Source organism: Staurois parvus, unplaced genomic scaffold, assembly GCF_062004578.1.
Source record: "Staurois parvus isolate SC_StPar_1 unplaced genomic scaffold, SC_StPar_1.0 ptg000813l, whole genome shotgun sequence".
Classification (NCBI taxonomy): domain Eukaryota; kingdom Metazoa; phylum Chordata; class Amphibia; order Anura; family Ranidae; genus Staurois; species Staurois parvus.
Window position 1 is genome coordinate 2,594,958 of NW_028318609.1, and position 19,005 is coordinate 2,613,962.

Genomic DNA, 19,005 nt, shown 5'->3' on the forward strand with positions numbered 1-19,005 from the left:
TCCAGGTCTCTCAGATTGGAAGAGTTCCTTTTCCCAACTGCTGTTTTGAGTTCTCTCCACAGGGATTGAGATCTGGACTCATTGCTGGCCAGTTCAGTCCTCTCTAGCGCTTTGTCTGAAACCATTTCTGGGTGCTTTGGGTCATTGTCCTGCTGTAAGACCCATGACCTGTGATGAAGACCCAACTTTCTGACACTGGGCCCTACATTGCACCCCAGAATTCTTTGGTAGTCTTCATATTTCATGATGCCATTCACATGGTCAAGACATCCAGTGTCTGACACAGCAGCAAAGCAAACCCAAAACATCAGTGAACCTCTACCATGTTTAACTGTAGAAACTATTCTTTCCTGTAAAGGCCTCATTGCTTTTTCAGAAAGCAGTAGAACGAAGCAGTAGAATTTTGTTTCGTCTGTCCACAGCACATTCTCTCAAAAGGACTTTGGCTTCCTCAGGTAAGTTTTGGAAAACTCCAATCTGGCTTTTTTTATGTCTCTGTATCAGCAGTGGGGTCCTCCTGGGTCTCCTACCATAGCATCCCTTTTCATTCAGATGGCGACATATAGTGTGAGCTGACACAGCTGTACCCTGTGCCTGAATGTCAGCTTTGTCTAAAAGTTGATTGAGGTTCTTTAGCCACCATTCAAACAATCCTTCATTGCAATCGCTGCTCAATTTTTCTCTTTAGTCCATGTCCAGGGAGATTAGCTACAGTGCCATGGGCTGTAAACGTCTTGACAATGTTGCACACAGTGGACACAGGAACATTAAGACCTCTTGAGATGGACTTGTAATCTTGAGATTGTACATGCTTTTCCACAACTTTTGTTCTCAAATCCTCAGATGATTCTTTGCTACTCTCTCTTCTTCATGCTCTCTTCTCATGTGGCACACAGAGACACACAACAGAAAGATAGAGTGAAATGTTCACCATTTTAGCTGGTTCCTGGAGATATTTCTATATTGTCAGCACCTGTTAATACAAGTGAGTTAATTTACAAATTATAGGTGCATCACAAACTCGGAATGCAATCATTTCATACAATTTTGAGAAGGTGCAAATAATTTTGTCCAGTCCATCTTTGGGGTTTTACGTGGAATGTGTCAGATTTGGCAAATACAATAGCCGCAGTGGAAGATTCCTCTAACTGTGCTGTGTAGAATGGATGGAGAAATCAGTTCGTTTTCTTTTCAGTTCAGCCTGTATGCGTATGGCCAGCTCAAGTGTCAGATCCTTAGCCTCCCGCTGTTTGCTCTGGTTCCATTGTATGGCCACTGTCACTACCATGTCCTTTTCAGAGGTCAAGGGACAGACCTAGTGAGAGTGCCCTGATGGGTGGAACTACAAAATGCAGCAGTGGAAATGCAGAAATCTGACACACTCAGAAATGTGTTGGATGCTGAAGAAAACAATGATGGTTGTAGCTTTGCAAAAGGGTAAAGACTTTGGTCAACAGCAGAGGGGCTGGCAGGTATTCCAAATAATCATTTACAGGCTGATTTTTTTCAATATTACTAATTTTAGCAAAGTTACTTAATAACTGTTTTAATATGATTTGTTTTCTGAAATAAGTTATGTTAGCATTTTGATGCAAATAGTGCCAATTTTATAGCAGAACTCCAGACAAATATAAAAGACACACAATGTAGCATTATTCAATATTATGCCCTTGAATGTATTTGTGTAAATGCACAGTAAGTACCTAACTTTGACATGGAATTAGCAAATTGCAACTCCCCGAGAGCAGAGCTCAGACTGGGAGAGGGAGAAGCAGCTCAAGTACAGTCACAATGAACCAAGCACGTTGAACGCTCATCAGTGTGATGCTTCTCCTTGAACTGTTCAGTCATGGGTTGGGGAAAGGACAAGACTTGTTACAAAACTGCAGTAAGGAAGAATCTGCTCCCTTCTCTGCCAGACAGGGCTATGCTGTGGAAAACTTTAGCAGGTACAACAGCTCCCTTATATGTACTTCATCCTTGTATTTAGCCGTTTGCCTGGCATTAGACATTTTCATTGTTTTATGCTTTTAATTAAAATCTGAAAAAAAACTGTACGAAACTGAAATAACTGTTAAAGAATAAAAGTTTGCTTTATGAAGGTAAGTACTTATGAAGTAAGATATGTATGGCTTGGTCACACAGCATATGAAATTTAAGGCAATTCCAACCTCTTCCAGCATCATATAAAAACAATAATGTCAAACACCTATGTCTGTTAGAAAAGCAACACATTCACATCCAATATAAAGAAGCAGCAAAGAACACAAAAATCTCTGTAAGCGTTCACTATTTACACCTTGTCCTTTCTATTCAAGCAATAATAAATGTGTCAGTTTTTTGTTTCTTACTAATGTGCAAATTTTTTTTCTCCATCAAATCCCTAAACATAAGCATTTTTTTCCTGTTAAAAACAAAAATCAACCAGCAGAAGTGCTTAGATGAACATATATTTCTATGTAAGGTGAATAAAGTACCTAACTGGGAGTAGAGGAGGGGTATGAAAATAAAAGTCCTCCTTCAGCTTCTCAATTTAAATACAATTTCAATGTACTAACTCTTTACTAACTAAAATACAGCTTTAGCTGTAATATTCACTTTGTCCTCGAAGCTGTGCCCTCCAGAAAGTTTGTTGAGTCCGGTAGCTGCTGTCACACTTCCAGCCTGGAAATCGACACACGGGCAGGTATGTCTCCACTACTTGAAGTGTCTGCAAGGTGTGGCCATTAACCCATCTTCCCCAGTCTTCCAGTGCTGGCACTGCGGTGAGACATGCTTGCACCATTCTACTTCATCCACAGGATGTTCCTGGACAGACGACAGGATGAGGTCAGAGGGCAATTGAGCACCGTGTGGATGAAAGCTTTCCGCTAAGAAGAGGGAAACTTTAAAAAAAATATATAATGCAAAAATGAAGTGCAAAGAACAAGAGGGAAGGTGAGGATATGTACTTTTAATTAACGTTTGAATGTAAAATAAACCTGTACTATGAAATATATGAAACTAAGTGCTGCAGAATATGCATCATAACTGACAGAAGGTACCTGTCTTGTCTGAATACTCCTTCTTCCTGGGCCGCTGGAGATCCCTTAAAGTAGTCATTTTGTTTTCTAAAGTACTGCATGTCAGACAATTGCCATAATTACAATAAAATAACTGTTTTTATCCTTTGCTGTATCGCAGTGGTGCTGATCTACTCTAGCCTGGTTGCAGCCGCTTCCTGCATGGCAACTTTCAGAACAGGATTCCTGATGGTGATAACAGTGGAACATGCCAGTGTAATGGTGGTTCGCACTCCTGTCTTGCAGCACCAGGGTCATTGGCTTGAACCCCAGACGGGACACTCCCTGAATGGAGTTTGCATGTTCTCCCTGTGCTTCTCTAGGTTTTCTTCCACACTCCAAGTTGCAAGTTGCATTACTGAAATAAATTAACTTTTGCACGATATTCTAATTTTTCAAGTTTCCCCTGTACTTGTAGTTTTTATCAGAAACCTGGTTGATCTTCACGTCATTATTACCAGGGTTTATTTTAATGAAAGCTGTACATGTAAAAATATTGCAAAGAACCATGTTAAATCTTATATGAGGTTTACTAACCAGTAAACCTACCCCGGGCCGGCGTTGGGAAGCCGGAGGTCCGACAGGCCAGCGGTGGCTGACCCCGGCCCGCTGAGATGAATCCTCCGGGCAGCCGATCCCCCTCCGCGGGGGGCGAGAACCAACGAGTCCTCCTGACGCCGGGAACGATGTCAAAATACAACAGATCAAGTACTGTCACGAGACGAGGGATGTGCCTAACCTTATGCAAATGTTGACTTTCAGAAAGTTAGTATTTGCATTACAACCTTTGTGGTCTTAGCCGACCCAGTGAGAAGATCTATTCTCACAAAACAAGGACAGTCTGGTACCTTATGATATTTACTCTCCAGCACTTAGCTATTTTATTTTTATTCCCCAGTACACTTTAACAGTGAATTATTCTACTGTTCATAGAATCAGCATGAAAAAGCAATAGCAGCACTACCAAGTCACTCCTGTTTGTTCAATGATACAGTAGTATGACATTATAGCAGATGTGCCATCATTATCCACATGATGGCACCACAGTAGCAGTAACTGATGAAGAGTTGACTATTCCCTTCTAGAAGCAGCAGACCATGCTTTCCTTTGGTTTCCCCTCTATATGTAACGCGTCAGTAAAAGAAACAGTAATATGTTGTTTGTCTGGGTTCCCTAAATGTAAAAATAATTTATATTTAGTTAAGGCTGAACAGCCTGTAAAAACGTATACAGTGCTGAGTCTTTCCTTTCTGCTTCCTCAGCAGTGTTCATATAAAGAGAGCCCCATCACTATTTGGTGCTGGACTGACAAGATGTCTATAGGAAGCACAGAAGGGAATAAAAAAAAAAAAGACTGGTCTAAAGCTAGGATGTAAACCATTTCCATGTCATGCGTAGGATAGGCAGAGAACAGGCGGTGCACACACAGACTGAGGAGGTGGTGTGAGGTAGCTGTGTGTTCCACTGAGCTCTCTTAGTGCATAGATAAGTCAGGTTCCATGGTGGCAGCTCTTCATACTGGCATTAGGTGGCAGCCTGCAGCATCTCCTGCCAGTCTCTCTCACTCTCACAAGTTGTTCGGTTCTTAAAAAATGTCTTGATCAACCTCTGAGCCTCTTCTTTTACTAAGGAGAAGAAGAGAGAAATGAATATTCAATCTAGAAAATGAGCCTCATCAACCAAAACACCCCATCTCCAATCACACTATACAATTACACTAATTGCACTATACCTGCCATCTCAGTTCAAATAAAATATCCCATCTTTAACTGCACTGTACCTGCTATCTCAGATCAAATCAATTATGCCGTCTTTAATTGCACTATACCTAGTTTATCACATCAAATAAAATACTCCACATGTAATTGCTCCATACCTGCCATCTCAGATCAAATAAAATATCCCATCTTTAGTTGCACTATAGCTGCTCTCCTAGATCAAATAAATTATGTCATCTTTAATTGCGCTATACCTGGTTTATCACATCAAATAAAATTCTGCACGATTAATTGCTCCATACCTGCCATCTCAGATCAAATAAAATATCCCATCTTTAACTGCACTAGGCTTGCTATACAAGATCATATAAAATATTCCATGCTTAATTGCACTATGTCTGGTATATCAGACAAAATAAAGTACCTCATCTTTAATTGCACTATACCTGACATCTCGAATCAAATAAAATATCCCATCTTTAACTGCACTGTACCTGCTATTTTAGATCAAATCAAACATGCCATCTTTAATTGCACTATACCTAGTTTATCATATCAAATAAAATACTCCATGTTTAATTGCCCCATACCTGCCGTCTCAGATTAAATAAAATACCCCATCTTTAATTGCACTATACCAGCCTTCTCAGATAAAAAAAAATAATCCATATTTAATTGCACTATGCTTGCTATATAAGATCATATAAAATACTCCATGTTTTATTGCACTATATCTGGTATATCAGATAAAATACCTCATCTTTAACTGCACTATTCATGCCATCTCGGATCAAATTAAATACCCCATCTTTAGTTGCACTATAGCTGCTCTCTCAGATCAAATCAATGATGTCATCTTTAATTGCACTATACCTGGCTTATCAGATCAAATAAAGTACTCCATGTTTAATTGCACTATGTCTGCCATCTAACAGCAAGTAAAATATACCCCATGTTTAATTGCACTATGCTTGCTAGATCAGATCATATACAATACTCAATGTTTAACTGCACTATGATTGGTATATCAGATCCAATAAATACCTCATCTTTAATTGCACTATGTTTGGTATATCAGATCCAATAAAATGCCTCATCTTTAATTGAACTATGCCTAGTATGTTAGATGCAATAAAATACCCCATCTTTAAATGCAGTATGGCTGGTATAGACCAAATAAAATATACCCTATGTAATATGCCTGGTATATCAGATCAGATTCAATACTTCATGTTTAATTGCATTATATCTGGTTTATCAGATCAAATAAAATACCGCATGGGGGTTGATTTACTAAAACTGAAGAGTGCAAAATGCAGTGCTACTCTTCATAGAAACCAATCAGCTTCCAGGCTTTTTTTCAAAGCTTAATTGAACAATCTGAAGTTAGAAGCTGATTGGTTTCTATGCACAGCTGCACAAGAGGTTGCACTCTCCAGTTTTAGTAAATCATCCCCCATGTTTAACTGCACTATACCATGTATATCACAATAAATAAAATATCCCATCATTAACTGCCCTATACCAGGTATATCACAATAAATAAAATATCCCATCATTAACTGCCCTATACCAGGTATATCACAATAAATAAAATATCCCATCATTAACTGCACTATACCAGGTATATCACAATAAATAAAATATCCCATCATTAACTGTACTATACCAGGTATATCACAATAAATAAAATATCCCATCATTAACTGCCCTATACCAGGTATATCACAATAAATAAAATATCCCATCATTAACTGCCCTATACCAGGTATATCACAATAAATAAAATATCCCATCATTAACTGCCCTATACCAGGTATATCACAATAAATAAAATATCCCATCATTAACTGCCCTATACCAGGTATATCACATTAAATAAAATATCCCATCATTAACTGCCCTATACCAGGTATATCACAATAAATAAAATATCCCATCATTAACTGCAGTATACCAGGTATATCACAATAAATAAAATATCCCATCATTAACTGCAGTATACCAGGTATATCACAATAAATAAAATATCCCATCATTAACTGCAGTATACCAGGTATATCACAATAAATAAAATATCCCATCATTAACTGTACTATACCAGGTATATCACATTGAATAAAATATCCCATCATTAGCTGCACTATACCAGGTATATCACAATAAATAAAATATCCCATCATTAACTGCACTATACCAGGTATATCACATTGAATAAAATATCCCATCATTAACTGCAGTATGCCTGGTATATTAGATCCAATAAAAAACCCCATCTTTAACTGCACTATACCTTCCATCTCAGATCATCTAAAATACCCCATCTCATGAGAGGCAGAAGGAGAAGCAACACACTGCTCTGCTGTACGCATGCTCACAGAGATATGACTGACAACAATGTACAGTGTCACTGGCTGCCACTGCTGGCCCTCCCTCTCTAGGCTGGAGTGTCACTGTGCAGGGAATTACACAAAGCTGATATAAAGACTAACTCGGGTACTTTTACTAGTCTTACCCAGAAATGCATGTAACATCTTGTAATTAATACATAACAGAATCAAGTGGTGTTTTTTTTTTTTTAAACATTTGCAGACGTGTTCTGAGCCTAAAGACGGCCATACTCTGGTTAAAATTCAGCATGTTCAGCAGGGAGTGGCCAAACAGCGATCAGTGTGTGGCAATCCCATCTTGACAGAAGCTGATAGTCTTCTGTTGAAAGGACAATTTGGAAAACTTTTCTTGACCAGTGTCTACAGTGCGTACAGCTGTCAGAATACAATGGCTCGGAGGGCGAATTTCCCCATCCACCGTATTGGCGTGGATGTAGAAATCTGTTTCACAGTGTATGATCAGCTTGACCATTCAATAATCTAAAATGAAATATAAGTTTTATATGAAAAAACCCTTTAAGTTAAAGTGTTACTAAACCCACAACAGTAATATCAGTCTGTATATGCAGTAAAGCATGCTTGTTATACTCACTGTGGATTGTGTAAAAATGCTGTTTGATTCTGACTTCTCTGATCCTCCCCTTTTTCCAGTGCTCCCCTCTTATCTCCTGATAAGACATATTGTGTGGAGTCACTCTGCACATGCTCAGTTTGGATTGGTTTGCTAGAGAGGGTTTTTTTTTTTCCTTGGGAGAGTACATGTGATCAGCACAGGGCCAATCAGCACTGTCCTGACAGAGGTCAGGGGTTCTGCAGACTCCTACAGCAGAAAGAAAACTCCTCCTACAAGCTTAAACATATGCTCTGCTGGACACTGATATAAGTCACAAGACTGCTGTAACTGCTGATGGGAAAAGGTATTTAGCAGTTTATATTTACTACAATAATTGCACTTCCATGTTGTGTGTACTGTGGGAGACCAGATATAGTGAATGTAGGGTCCTGGGTTTAGTAACACTTTAACATGTATTACCCTACTTGACACCATAACTTTGTATTACTGGATGTCCTGCTCTCTCAGATAACACGGGAAGTCTCACCATTTTTCCGCAGAGGTGTCTTGTTATCTCCAGCTAAGTGGTGAGATAGGTGCCTAGCGAATCCTTTAAACAGGTCCTGTTGTGAATAAATATATTTCATATTATTTTAGTGCAAATACTTGCAGTAACACTGAACTTTATTTTCACACATGTATGTTTCTCCGATAGAAGAAAAACTACAACAGCAGACCGTGATATAGAGAAGAATAGGTAAAACCCCTTGTCATTTTTTGTGTTCTGTTTACCTCCCTACAGCTGCTGAAGCAAGAAATACAATCTCCCATACACATGTTCTACATATGTTCTCATACTAAGGGCCTGTTCACATCATATGCATTGGGCTCCCCAGGTCAGCACTTCCTAACACAGCAGTGCTGTGACAGATTAGTACCAGTCCCTTCACACAGCACATCAGCGGCCATGTTTTACCATCACACTGGTGTGAACAACCCTATTGTGCACAAGTATATAGACTAAATCACATTATACTTATACAGACCTTTGAAAACTTCAATCCCATGGATGTACAGAAAATAGAACGTGCTTATATGGAGAAAGAGTGATCTCTCCATGGCTGTGTAAAATCTGGGTCTTCAAGACTGTTGTAATTTAAATTAAATACAAAATAAAATACAGTACTACCTTAGAAAACATAAAATATACTATAGTGCTCAAAATGCTGAAAACCAGATAAATATAAAGAACCAAGCTACAATTAACAATAATCCTTAACCAGTACTAAACAGTTCAAGCAAGAACCTGGAAGTGTGTGGATACAAATGGCCAGAGGAGGTCATCAAATCAGGATTCCATAGGACACCAAACACTGCATCTTGGGAAACAATCCTACGAGTATATAGTTGTAGCAGACACAATTACAGAGCACGGAATGGTGTCAGTAAAAACAAATTCAGCCTGGGTTCATATATATGCGGTGCGGTATATCGCATGTGATTCACACAGGAACCGCACTGCATTCCTGTGCAAATCACATGGGATTTGTGTGCGGTGCGATTGGAGCCATACATTTTGTATGGCTCTAATCGCACCGCACCAAAAAGGTGCAGGACCCTTTTTTTGGTCCGCACTAGAATCAGATCGCATGGGTATTCACAGCTATGCGATACGATTCTGCACATCGCACCGTGATTTGCGGATCGCTTTTGGGGTGTTAATATACACACCCGCAGCGGTTTGCATGAACGGGGTGCAATTCTGATGCGGTGTGGAATTCGCACAGAAACTGCTGCGAATTCTGCACCGCATAAGTGTGAACCAGGGCTTAATGATGAAGAATAAAATAGTATCCACTCAAGTTGTGTATACACTAGTAGAATTTCATTCAATATTTTTCGTTGTAGGAACGTTTGCTTTTCTAATCATTAGTGGGGTCAAATCGACATTTGTTTTCAACAGCAGTGATGAGAAAAGGAACAGGATGGAAATTTTTTCTCTGATATATGAGTTTCCAATACTGGATGTGGTTTTCCTTCAGTAAAGTCTATTCACTGCAAAATTGAATGTCAAAAGCAAACAAAATCCTGAATTACTTTGAATAACTTTCAAACGTTGTGAGAATTTTCATTACAAATTTCGCTAAGAATTTTTGTTCAGAAATCTATTGGTGTATACCCAGCTTAACACTTAAAGTGACTGTAAAGCTTTCATTTTTTTTTAAATAAAATAAAAAGCACATCATACTTACCTACTCTGTGAAATGATTATGCACAGAGCAGCCGTGATCCTCTTCTTCTGGGGTCCCTTGCCGCTGCTCTCGAGCACAAAGCTGAACTGAGATCAGGCTTAGGTAAGTATAAGGGGGGTGGGGATCCTGTGGCACAGAAGGTTTGTCACCTTCAGGGCCGGGTTCACACTATGCTCTGATATGAACTGCTCCTGTGCAATTCATATGCGGGCCTATGCAGTGCAATTTCATGGCAATTAATTTGAATGGGATGAAATTGCACTGCACTGCGCTAAAAGTAGTGCATGCACTACTTTTTTTAAATGCACAGCAACCACATAGTATGGTACTTTGCACCATGCGGTTTAGTGCGGGCAAATGCAATGCGTTTGCCACCTGCGTTCAAGGTGTTAAGTTTAATTGCCCCCCCCAGCAGATCGCAAGGGCAATGCGATGCAGGAAGCCTCACACAAGAATGTGGCTCTCCCGCACTGCATTCCAGTGTGAATGAACACTAAAGCATAGAATGCATTAACCACTTGCCCTCCAGAAGATTTACCCCCCTTCCTGACCAGGCGCTGCATTACTTTGATTGATAATTGCACTGTCATGCAATGCTGCACCCAAATGAAATTTATCTCTTTTTTTTCCCCACAAATAGAGCTTTCTTTAGGTGGTATTTGATCGCCTCTGTGCATTTTGTGCTATAAACAATAAAATACCGACAATTTTGAGAAAACAAACAATATTTTTACTTTCTGCTATAAAACATATCCAAAAAAAAATTTTAAAAATTAAATTTCTTCCAAAAATTTAGACCAAAATGTATTCTGCTACACATGTTTGGTAAAAAAAAACCCCAATAATTGCATATTGATTAGTTTGAGCAAAAATTATAGCGTCTACAAACTATAGTACATATACTCAATTTATTTTTAAATTTTTTTTTTATCTATACTATTAATGGCGGTGTTTAGAGACTTATAGCGGGACTGCGATATTGCGGTAGATATTTTTTATACTAAGTGACACCTTGTGGGGACCAGTGACATAAATACAGTGATCAGTGCTAAAAATATGCACTGACACTGTACTAATGACACTAGCTGGGAAGGGGTTAACATCTAGGGTGATCAAAGGGTTAATTGTGTGCCTAGCTATGTGCTTGGTGTACACTAGGTGGTGCTTTTACTAGGGGAAGTGATGAATCATGTTCTCAGCTCTGCAGAGAGAAATGATCTCCCATCACAACAGTGTGAGGTAAACATAGCCACAGCTTTGTTCTTCTTGAAGGACGATCTGCAGGTGTGCGCGCCCCCGTGTGGCGGGAGTGCAAAATGATGTTTTTTTTAAATGTAATTTTGCACAGGAATGCACAGTAAAACTTCTAAAGGGCAGAGGGAAAGTGGTTAACGTAAAAAACCTTAAGCTTTTTCTCACACTTGAATGAGAGATTCCTTTTGTCCTGTTTGCTGTTATCATCAAAAGTGAAAGTAAAAGAAAACCCAAAATTTGGGGTAATAGGACAGTAATAGCAGGGAAATCTTCCAATGGAGATATTCGTTCTGGTGACCCGGGGAACCCCAATGGATTCCCTTAATTTGCAGGGATTTCCTCTCATTTCCTGTTTTTGCTATGGGACACAAAGTGAAAGTAAATCTCCACAATGAGACACAAATGTACAAAAAAACTAACAGGGGTTATAACCCTCTCTTACTCTATCCAAAATTAAAAAAAAATATACTTTTAGAGATACCATTCCATGCTCTGTGCTTGTATCTCCTAAAATACAGTATTAGCACACCCAGTGCTAAGGTAAGTACACCATGAGTACACAAAGTAAACGGAGCGTAATACAATATCCTCATGATGGTAAAAGGCATAAAATGAGGTTACTGGTATCAAAACAATTTTGTCCCTATGTAAGATTAAACAGAACCCCCCTACAGGACAATGCTGCTAACTACCTTCTGGCTAAAGCACGAGAGGCTACCTTACGAGATAGCAATGCCTTAATAGGTTCAAAGAGGGGTCTTTGCAGCACCTACAATACTACATTTAAATCCCACAATTAGAGGAAAGGCCTAACACGGAACAACATGGGTAGCCCACTGTAGAAAAGTATGATTCAGCAAAAGATTAGCAAGAGGGCATTGAAAAAGAATGGACAGAGCAGATACCGGAGCTTTCATTATACTATAGGCCACTGAAAAAGTACATGGGGAATCCCCCACAGCACTAGTGAAAATAGGTTTCTCATGTCTGATGATAAACCTTGTAGTAGATTTGAAGTAGATGTACATGCTTTTAGCATGGTAAGAACTACTGAATCAAATATGCAGCTGTCTCCCAAACCCTGGGCTTTACCAGCCAGCAAATGTGAAACAGGGTGGATAACTAATAGGTCCAGATGATCTGGTAGAATCCTTCACAGTAATCAAGGCAAGGGCATTGATCAGCTTACTGATCCCATTGTACCACCAGGCATCTACTGCATCTGCTGTCTGGTCCAATCTTTTCAGCTTTTTGATGAACTGAGAAGCTAGCAAGTCCACACCTAACATCCATCAACATAGGAATATGTCCCGGAACCCCTCTAAATGAAGACATCATCCTTCTTGGTTCAGATGTCTGATGAGAAAGTCTGTCAGTTTTAAACACTGGGCATGTGCACTGTGGAGATCACTTGAACATGAAGTTCCACCTAAGACAAGATAAACTCTTCCTTCATCACTGCTCCAACACATCTGATATCTCTTAGACATAGATAGATCTTAGACCAGATGACAGGTCAGCAATTCAGTAAAGAGAGAGATAATGAGTGAGATATCATATTACCCCGGTACAAATCATTAGTAAGACCTTATCTGGAATATGCAGTTCAATTTTGGGCACCAATTCACAAAAAGAATTGGGGGGAACTGGAGAAAGTACAGAGAAGGGCAACCAAAGTGATACGAGGCATGGAGGAGATCAGCTATGAGGAAAGATTAGAGGAATTGAATTTATTCTCTCTTGAGAAGAGGAGATTAAGGGGGATATGATCAACATGTATAAATACATCAGTGGTTCATATAGTGAACTCGGTGTAGAGCTATTCACCCTGAGGTCATCACAGAGGACAAGGGGGCACTCTTTACGTCTGGAGGAAAAGAGATTTAATCTCCAAACACGGAAAGGTTTCTTCACAGTGAGAGCTGTGAAAATGTTGAATAGACTCCCTCAAGAGTTGGTTCTGGCCAGCTCAGTGGATTGCTTCAAAAAAAGGCCTGGATTCTTTCTTAGATTCACAGAATATAACTGGATACTAACATTTATAGGTAAAGTGGATCCAAGGAATATTCGATTGCTTCTCGGGGGATCAGGAAGGAATTTTTTTCCCCTGCAGGAGCAAATTGCATCATGCTTTGCTAGGTTTTTTCCCTTCCTCTGGATCAACTGTGGGTATAGGATTATAACTTTTTTTTTAATGGTTGAATTGGATGGATTTTTGTCTTTTTTCAGCCAGATTAACTATGTAACAACAGAAGAAATGCTTGTAACTCCAAGATGTTGACTGGAAGTGTGGGGCAAGCGCAACAAGGCCTTCTTAAAGTGGAACTTTAGCCTAAGTAATTAATATGGGCAGACAGGCAGGATTTGTAATGCAGAAGGGACATGCTTTGTCTCTTCTGCATTAAAACTACTTACCTGCCTGTCTGCCCCTGTATATTGAGCCCCGCACGCGCAGCTCACTGTATGTGCCATATTTTGGAACTCTGATAATTTAGCTCTAATAATCACAAAGAGGAGCCTTGACATGGCAGTGTGGCTTCCAAACTAATTTGAAAATATGTGCAACAAAGACTTCTGTTTTGTTTTTTTAAGTAGTCAAACAAATGTTAGGTTTTTGATGACTAGCTTCAAAGTGCTCCGAAGAACCTTTTGCATTGTTTTGTGTTAAGCCCTGCCCTCTATCACCTTTCCCTGCTAGTTTCAAAGCGGCTGAAGCAACAATCTGATCAGTGCAATCAAGAAGGTGACTGTCAGTGCCAACATCTGCTAGGTCCCTGCTTAGCAATTATGACCAGTCTGACAAAGTCTAGGAGATCAGTGCAGAGGCAAGCATGGCTTGAAGGGGACAGCCCACCAAATCATAAGTTGATCAAGACATTGCTTCCACCATTTTGAGAATAGGGTCCTCAAAAGCCTAACTCCAGGCTGGGAACAAAAAAAAACCCTGGGTAAATGATTGTTAACTCTAGGGGTAGATGATGGCGCTGTACTACCTTAACCCTCTCTTAGGCAGGCTCCAGCGCTTTTCTGACTCCTCCGTGCCGCTCCGGGCTGTCAACATCATTATAACTATTATTCCTACAATGCATGTGGGGGATGCAAGCTTGTGACCAGAGGCGGGGAGCTTTTTATAGAGGAGGCTGCTGGGAACTGGTCAGGGGCGGACTGACCATTTGGAAACTCGGGCACTGCCGAGGGCCCGGGGGTCAGTAGGGTGCCCCATGAGATGCCCCTGGTACCTTTTTCATAGGCTTTTTTGAGTTTGGGATAGGACACAGGGGCCCCATGATCCCCTATTGCCTGGGGGCCCCATCTGTTGTCAGTCCGCCCCTGGAACTGGTCATACAGATGGAGGGTTCAAGAAAGTGGAAAAATAGCATTGAACGGACCCAAAAGGTTATCTTAAAGTATTGAAGTTGCTCTAAGTAATCTGGTTTCCGGGCAGGTGGCTTTTACACCCCAGAGGATCTCTAGTCTCCTTGGCTTGTACTGTTGTGTAACAAAAATGTAAATTGAAGCGCCTCACCACTGCTAAAACAGTCCACATACAACTTTATTCCAATACCTACACTGACAGTGCTCATACAGCCATAACCTCTGTGCATCCCCTTTTTTGGACCCCCCCAATAAGGCTTTGGCTACTCTTAGAAAATCAGCGGGACCAGGGTGATTAAAAAATTGATAAAAAAAAAAAATCAAATTTATTTTAAATAAAATGCTTTTGGAGTAAAATCTATGTAAATATAGTTTTCTATTTAACCACTTACCTACAGGGCACTTATACCCCCTTCCTGCCCAGGCCAATTTCCAGCTTTCAGCGCTGTTGCACTTTGAATGACAATTGCACGGTCATGCAACACTGTACCCATATGAAATTTTTATCATTTGTTTGTGACAGATAGAGCTTTCTTTTGGTGGTATTTAATCACCTCTGGGTTTTTTATTTTTTCTTAAACAAAACAAAAACCAATGAAAATGTTGAAAAAAAAAACTTTTTTTTTTTAGTTTTTGTTATAAAATTTTGTAAATAAGTGATTTTTCTCCTTCACTGATGTGCGCTAATGAGGCTGCAGTGATGGGCACTGATTGGCTGCACTGATGGACACTGATGGGCATTGACAGGCATCACTGATGGGCACTGAAAGGCAGCACTCATATATGGCACTGATAGGTGGCACTGATAGGCACTGTTAGGTGGCACTAACTGGCACTGTTAGGCGGCACTGATGGGCAGCACTGACGGGCACTGATAGGCGACACTGATGCACACTGATAGGCGGAACTGACTGGCACTGATAGGTGGCACTGATAGGTGGCACTGACTGGCATTGATAGGTAGCACTGACTGGCACTGATGGGTGAAACTGAAAGGCAGCTCAGATGGGCACTGATATGTGGCATTGATGTGGCACTGAAATGTGGCACTGGCAGGTGGCATGGATGAGCACTGAGAGCTGGCACTGATGGACACTGACAGGTGGTGCTGCTGGGGCTACACAGATCATCAGGGCACACTGATCAACAGTGCTCTGATGATCTGTGTACATGTCCCCTCCAAGAAATGCTGATTACCGGCTCTCCTCACGAGCTGTCAGTGTGACAGCTCATGGGGAGAGAAATGCAGATAACTGGCATTTCCCTGTTTACATGTGATCAGCTGTGATTGGACACAGCTGATCACATGACCGAGCTGACATCCTCGGCTCTTTCTGTGGATCGGTGATCCGTTGTGTCCGAGGGACACAGTGCACCACCGATCTCCGTGCTGCGCACTCCAGGAGCCGCGCATGCGCGGTGAGAATGGGAGGACGTCATATGATGTCCTCCCAGAACGAGAGAACCACCTTGTGTCCTTTATATTAATAATTGAGTTTCTTCAGCATAAAATGGAGCTTAGTTATGTAGCACGAGGCTGTATATTCTGCAATATTTACATTTTTGGTAAACTCATGCAATGAATTCAAGCTCTGCAAGATGAGAGAACATGCACTGCATCGATGCATTCACACAGTTTCACAGTAACCATGAGAAAAAACATGAAATAAAAGAATTTGAGTCATTCTCCAGATGTGTGATTAACCTATTGACCTAAAATCGCTTCTGATATCGCTGTTTTACTAACCTGACAGCTTATTATTCTAAAAAGGAAACCTTCATTTGGTTTGCAAATATTAAAGATTCTAACTACCAGCAAGAATGAGTCGAATTCCTTACATTTAAAGAGCACCTGTCATTTTAGATCCATCCTGGCAGAGCCTGTTAGTGGGCATCCACTCCCCTGCTGCCGCCACGTCCCTCACCTTGTTGTGTCACTGCTGCATCACCAGCCGTCCCATTAAAGTGAATGGGACTGTCGGTGAGTCAACAGCGGGTCAGATGAGGAGCCGCTGCAGGACAGAGATGACAGCTGCTCTTTAAAATTATGATTTAAGACGAGCCTTTTCACTAGTGATTTAAATCAAATTCACCCTGAGGGGGACAATTCAAAAAGTAGCTGACCCTTATTGGAGGGTCTAAAAAGGGGGGTGCACAGAGGTTATGTGATCACTGTCAGTGCAGGTACAGCACAAGGCCGACAAGGACTGCAGCTGCAAGTTATTGCTATGTTCTGGTGTGCAGATTGTCAATAATAGTGTGTGAAGAGAGCGAACCGCACATGAGAGGGAAAGGGCTTGGTGCACACGCTGGCTTCTCCCTTGTGCTGATATTAGTAATGTCGCAGCTAAGAAAAAGAAAGGTGATGAGAAAATAAATAGCAGTTTGGGCAAAAACAGTGCCTTACCCCAGGAGGAACCATTGTGCATAGCCTGAGGACTGAATAAAAAGGAAGGTTCCCCCCATCGCCCAAACACAATGCCCAGGTTGCTGTAACCTCCTCAGTATACAAAGTCCAAGTCCAATATAAGAAGGGTCCTCTGTCTCCTCCACACACTACCCAGCCAGCTGCAGCAGCCCCTGTATAACGTACCAGGCACACATAGCCTCAGGTACAACAAATACGTCTTCAGACAGAAACAGACAAACACTGCACTCTGTGCCTGGAACACAGACAAGGTTCTTTATTGCCGACTATAGGACCATCATAGAGGGAACACCAGTGCGCTTAATGGAATGAACTGGAAAAACCTGTGCTCATTAGCTAAGGGAGAGACTTTTAGGATGTTCAGTATCCTGCCTGAACCAGGGGCGGACCGACAACTCATGGGGCCCCCGGGCAATAGGGGATCATGAGGCCCCCGGGCAATAGGGGATCATGGGGCCCCTGTGTCCTTGCCAAAACTCAAAAAAGCCTATGAAAAAGGTACCAGGGGCATCTCATGGGGACCCCTACTGACCCCGGACCCTCGGGCAGTGCCGAGTTTCCAAATGATGGTCAGTCCGCCCCTGGCCTGAACCCAGCAGTGACAGTTGATTGTCGAAAACATATAGCAGAAGGGAACATCAATTCTTCCAAGGACACAAAGTGAAACTGGACAGGATTGGAAAGGGAAGGATTAGAGCCTCTAGAGCAGGGGTGTCAAACTGTGGCCCTCCAGCTGTCATGGAACTACAGATCCCATGAGGCACTGCAAGGCTGACAGTTACAAGTATGACTTCTAAAAACAGAGGCATGATGGGATTTGTAGTTCTTCAACAGCTGGAGGGCCACAGTTTGCGACCTGTGCTCTAGAGGCTGGCCTCAAGTTTGTGTCTACTGTCCATTTTTCCCATAGACAGCAGTATAATCCTAGACTGCTCACAGTACAGCTGTATTCATTTTAGGTTAGGTTCATATCTGTGCAGGTGGTTCCCGCTGTAGGCCTGCACCTGCTCTGCAGTCACAACTACCCACACAGAAAAACGCACTGGATGCACGTGGGTTGCCATTAATCCTAAAGGCATGACCAACACACTGGAAATCGCTCCCGCACTGCACTTACGGTTCCCTTACGGGCTGCAATTTCTAAAATGCTGCAGGGACCTTTTCCCTGCATTTCAGGAAACATGGTAGTCAAATGAATGGGCTGCCGTGCTTTTAGCAGTTTGTATTTACTAAAATAATTGCATTTCCATGTTCTGTGTACTGTGGGAGATCAGATATAGTGAACACAGTGTCCTGGGTTTAGTAACACTTTAAGTGTGTCTAAATAGTACCCTGAAAATCTATATTCCTCCTGAAAAATAAAAGTGTTCTTTTGGGTAGATATGTGTGTGCCTACAAAGCTGTGGTGAGAGGCCCTGCTCCCTCTGAATGATCGTCTCATGGGATTTGGCATGCGATCTGGTAATGGCACTACTGTGTGGTTCACTGTTCCACTTGCTAAACGTTCTGACAAGAGTCAGCAAAACCTACCTCTTCCAAGATGGCTGCCTCCACATAAAGACAGTGCAGAACATAGTAATGCAATACCAGTACCTAGTCCTTTGCCCCATGCCTGCCTTTTTTAGGCACAGCTTCCAGACTTTGGTTCCTGTTTGAGAATTGCCTTGGTTTATTGCAGCTCAGAGATTACTCCTTTCTCTAGAGAGTTATGTCTATTTCTCCTTTATTGTAATAATCCTCTGCTTTGTTTAACCATTTATCTACATGGGCCGGACGGGAGCGTTGTCGAAGCGGGTGGACGTTTCTAAACGGCCTCCTGCTTCCATTGCCTGTGCGAGTTCCCTGGGAGAACACAGATCGCTGTACGGGACCCTCTGTGTGAGGTCCCGATTCATGTGATCACATGAATAGTAGTAAACAAGATGTCACTTCCTGGCATCATTGCTTACTACTTGTGAAATCTGTGAATGATC

General features: G+C 41.3%; 1 protein-coding gene across 1 annotated transcript in view; it reads right to left on the reverse strand.

Moving 5' to 3' along the window:
* Positions 1–2,068: 2,068 nt before the first annotated feature.
* Positions 2,069–19,005, reverse strand: part of RECQL5 (RecQ like helicase 5) — a 186,409-nt gene continuing 169,472 nt past the window's right edge. The window contains exons 20-21 of the mRNA XM_089654890.1: positions 8,271–8,346; positions 2,069–4,687 (exon numbers count right to left, since the gene is read on the reverse strand). Of these exons, the coding sequence (XP_089511016.1) occupies positions 4,587–4,687; positions 8,271–8,346 (177 nt within the window). The 3' untranslated portion in view covers positions 2,069–4,586. The remainder of the gene's footprint in view (positions 4,688–8,270; positions 8,347–19,005) is intronic.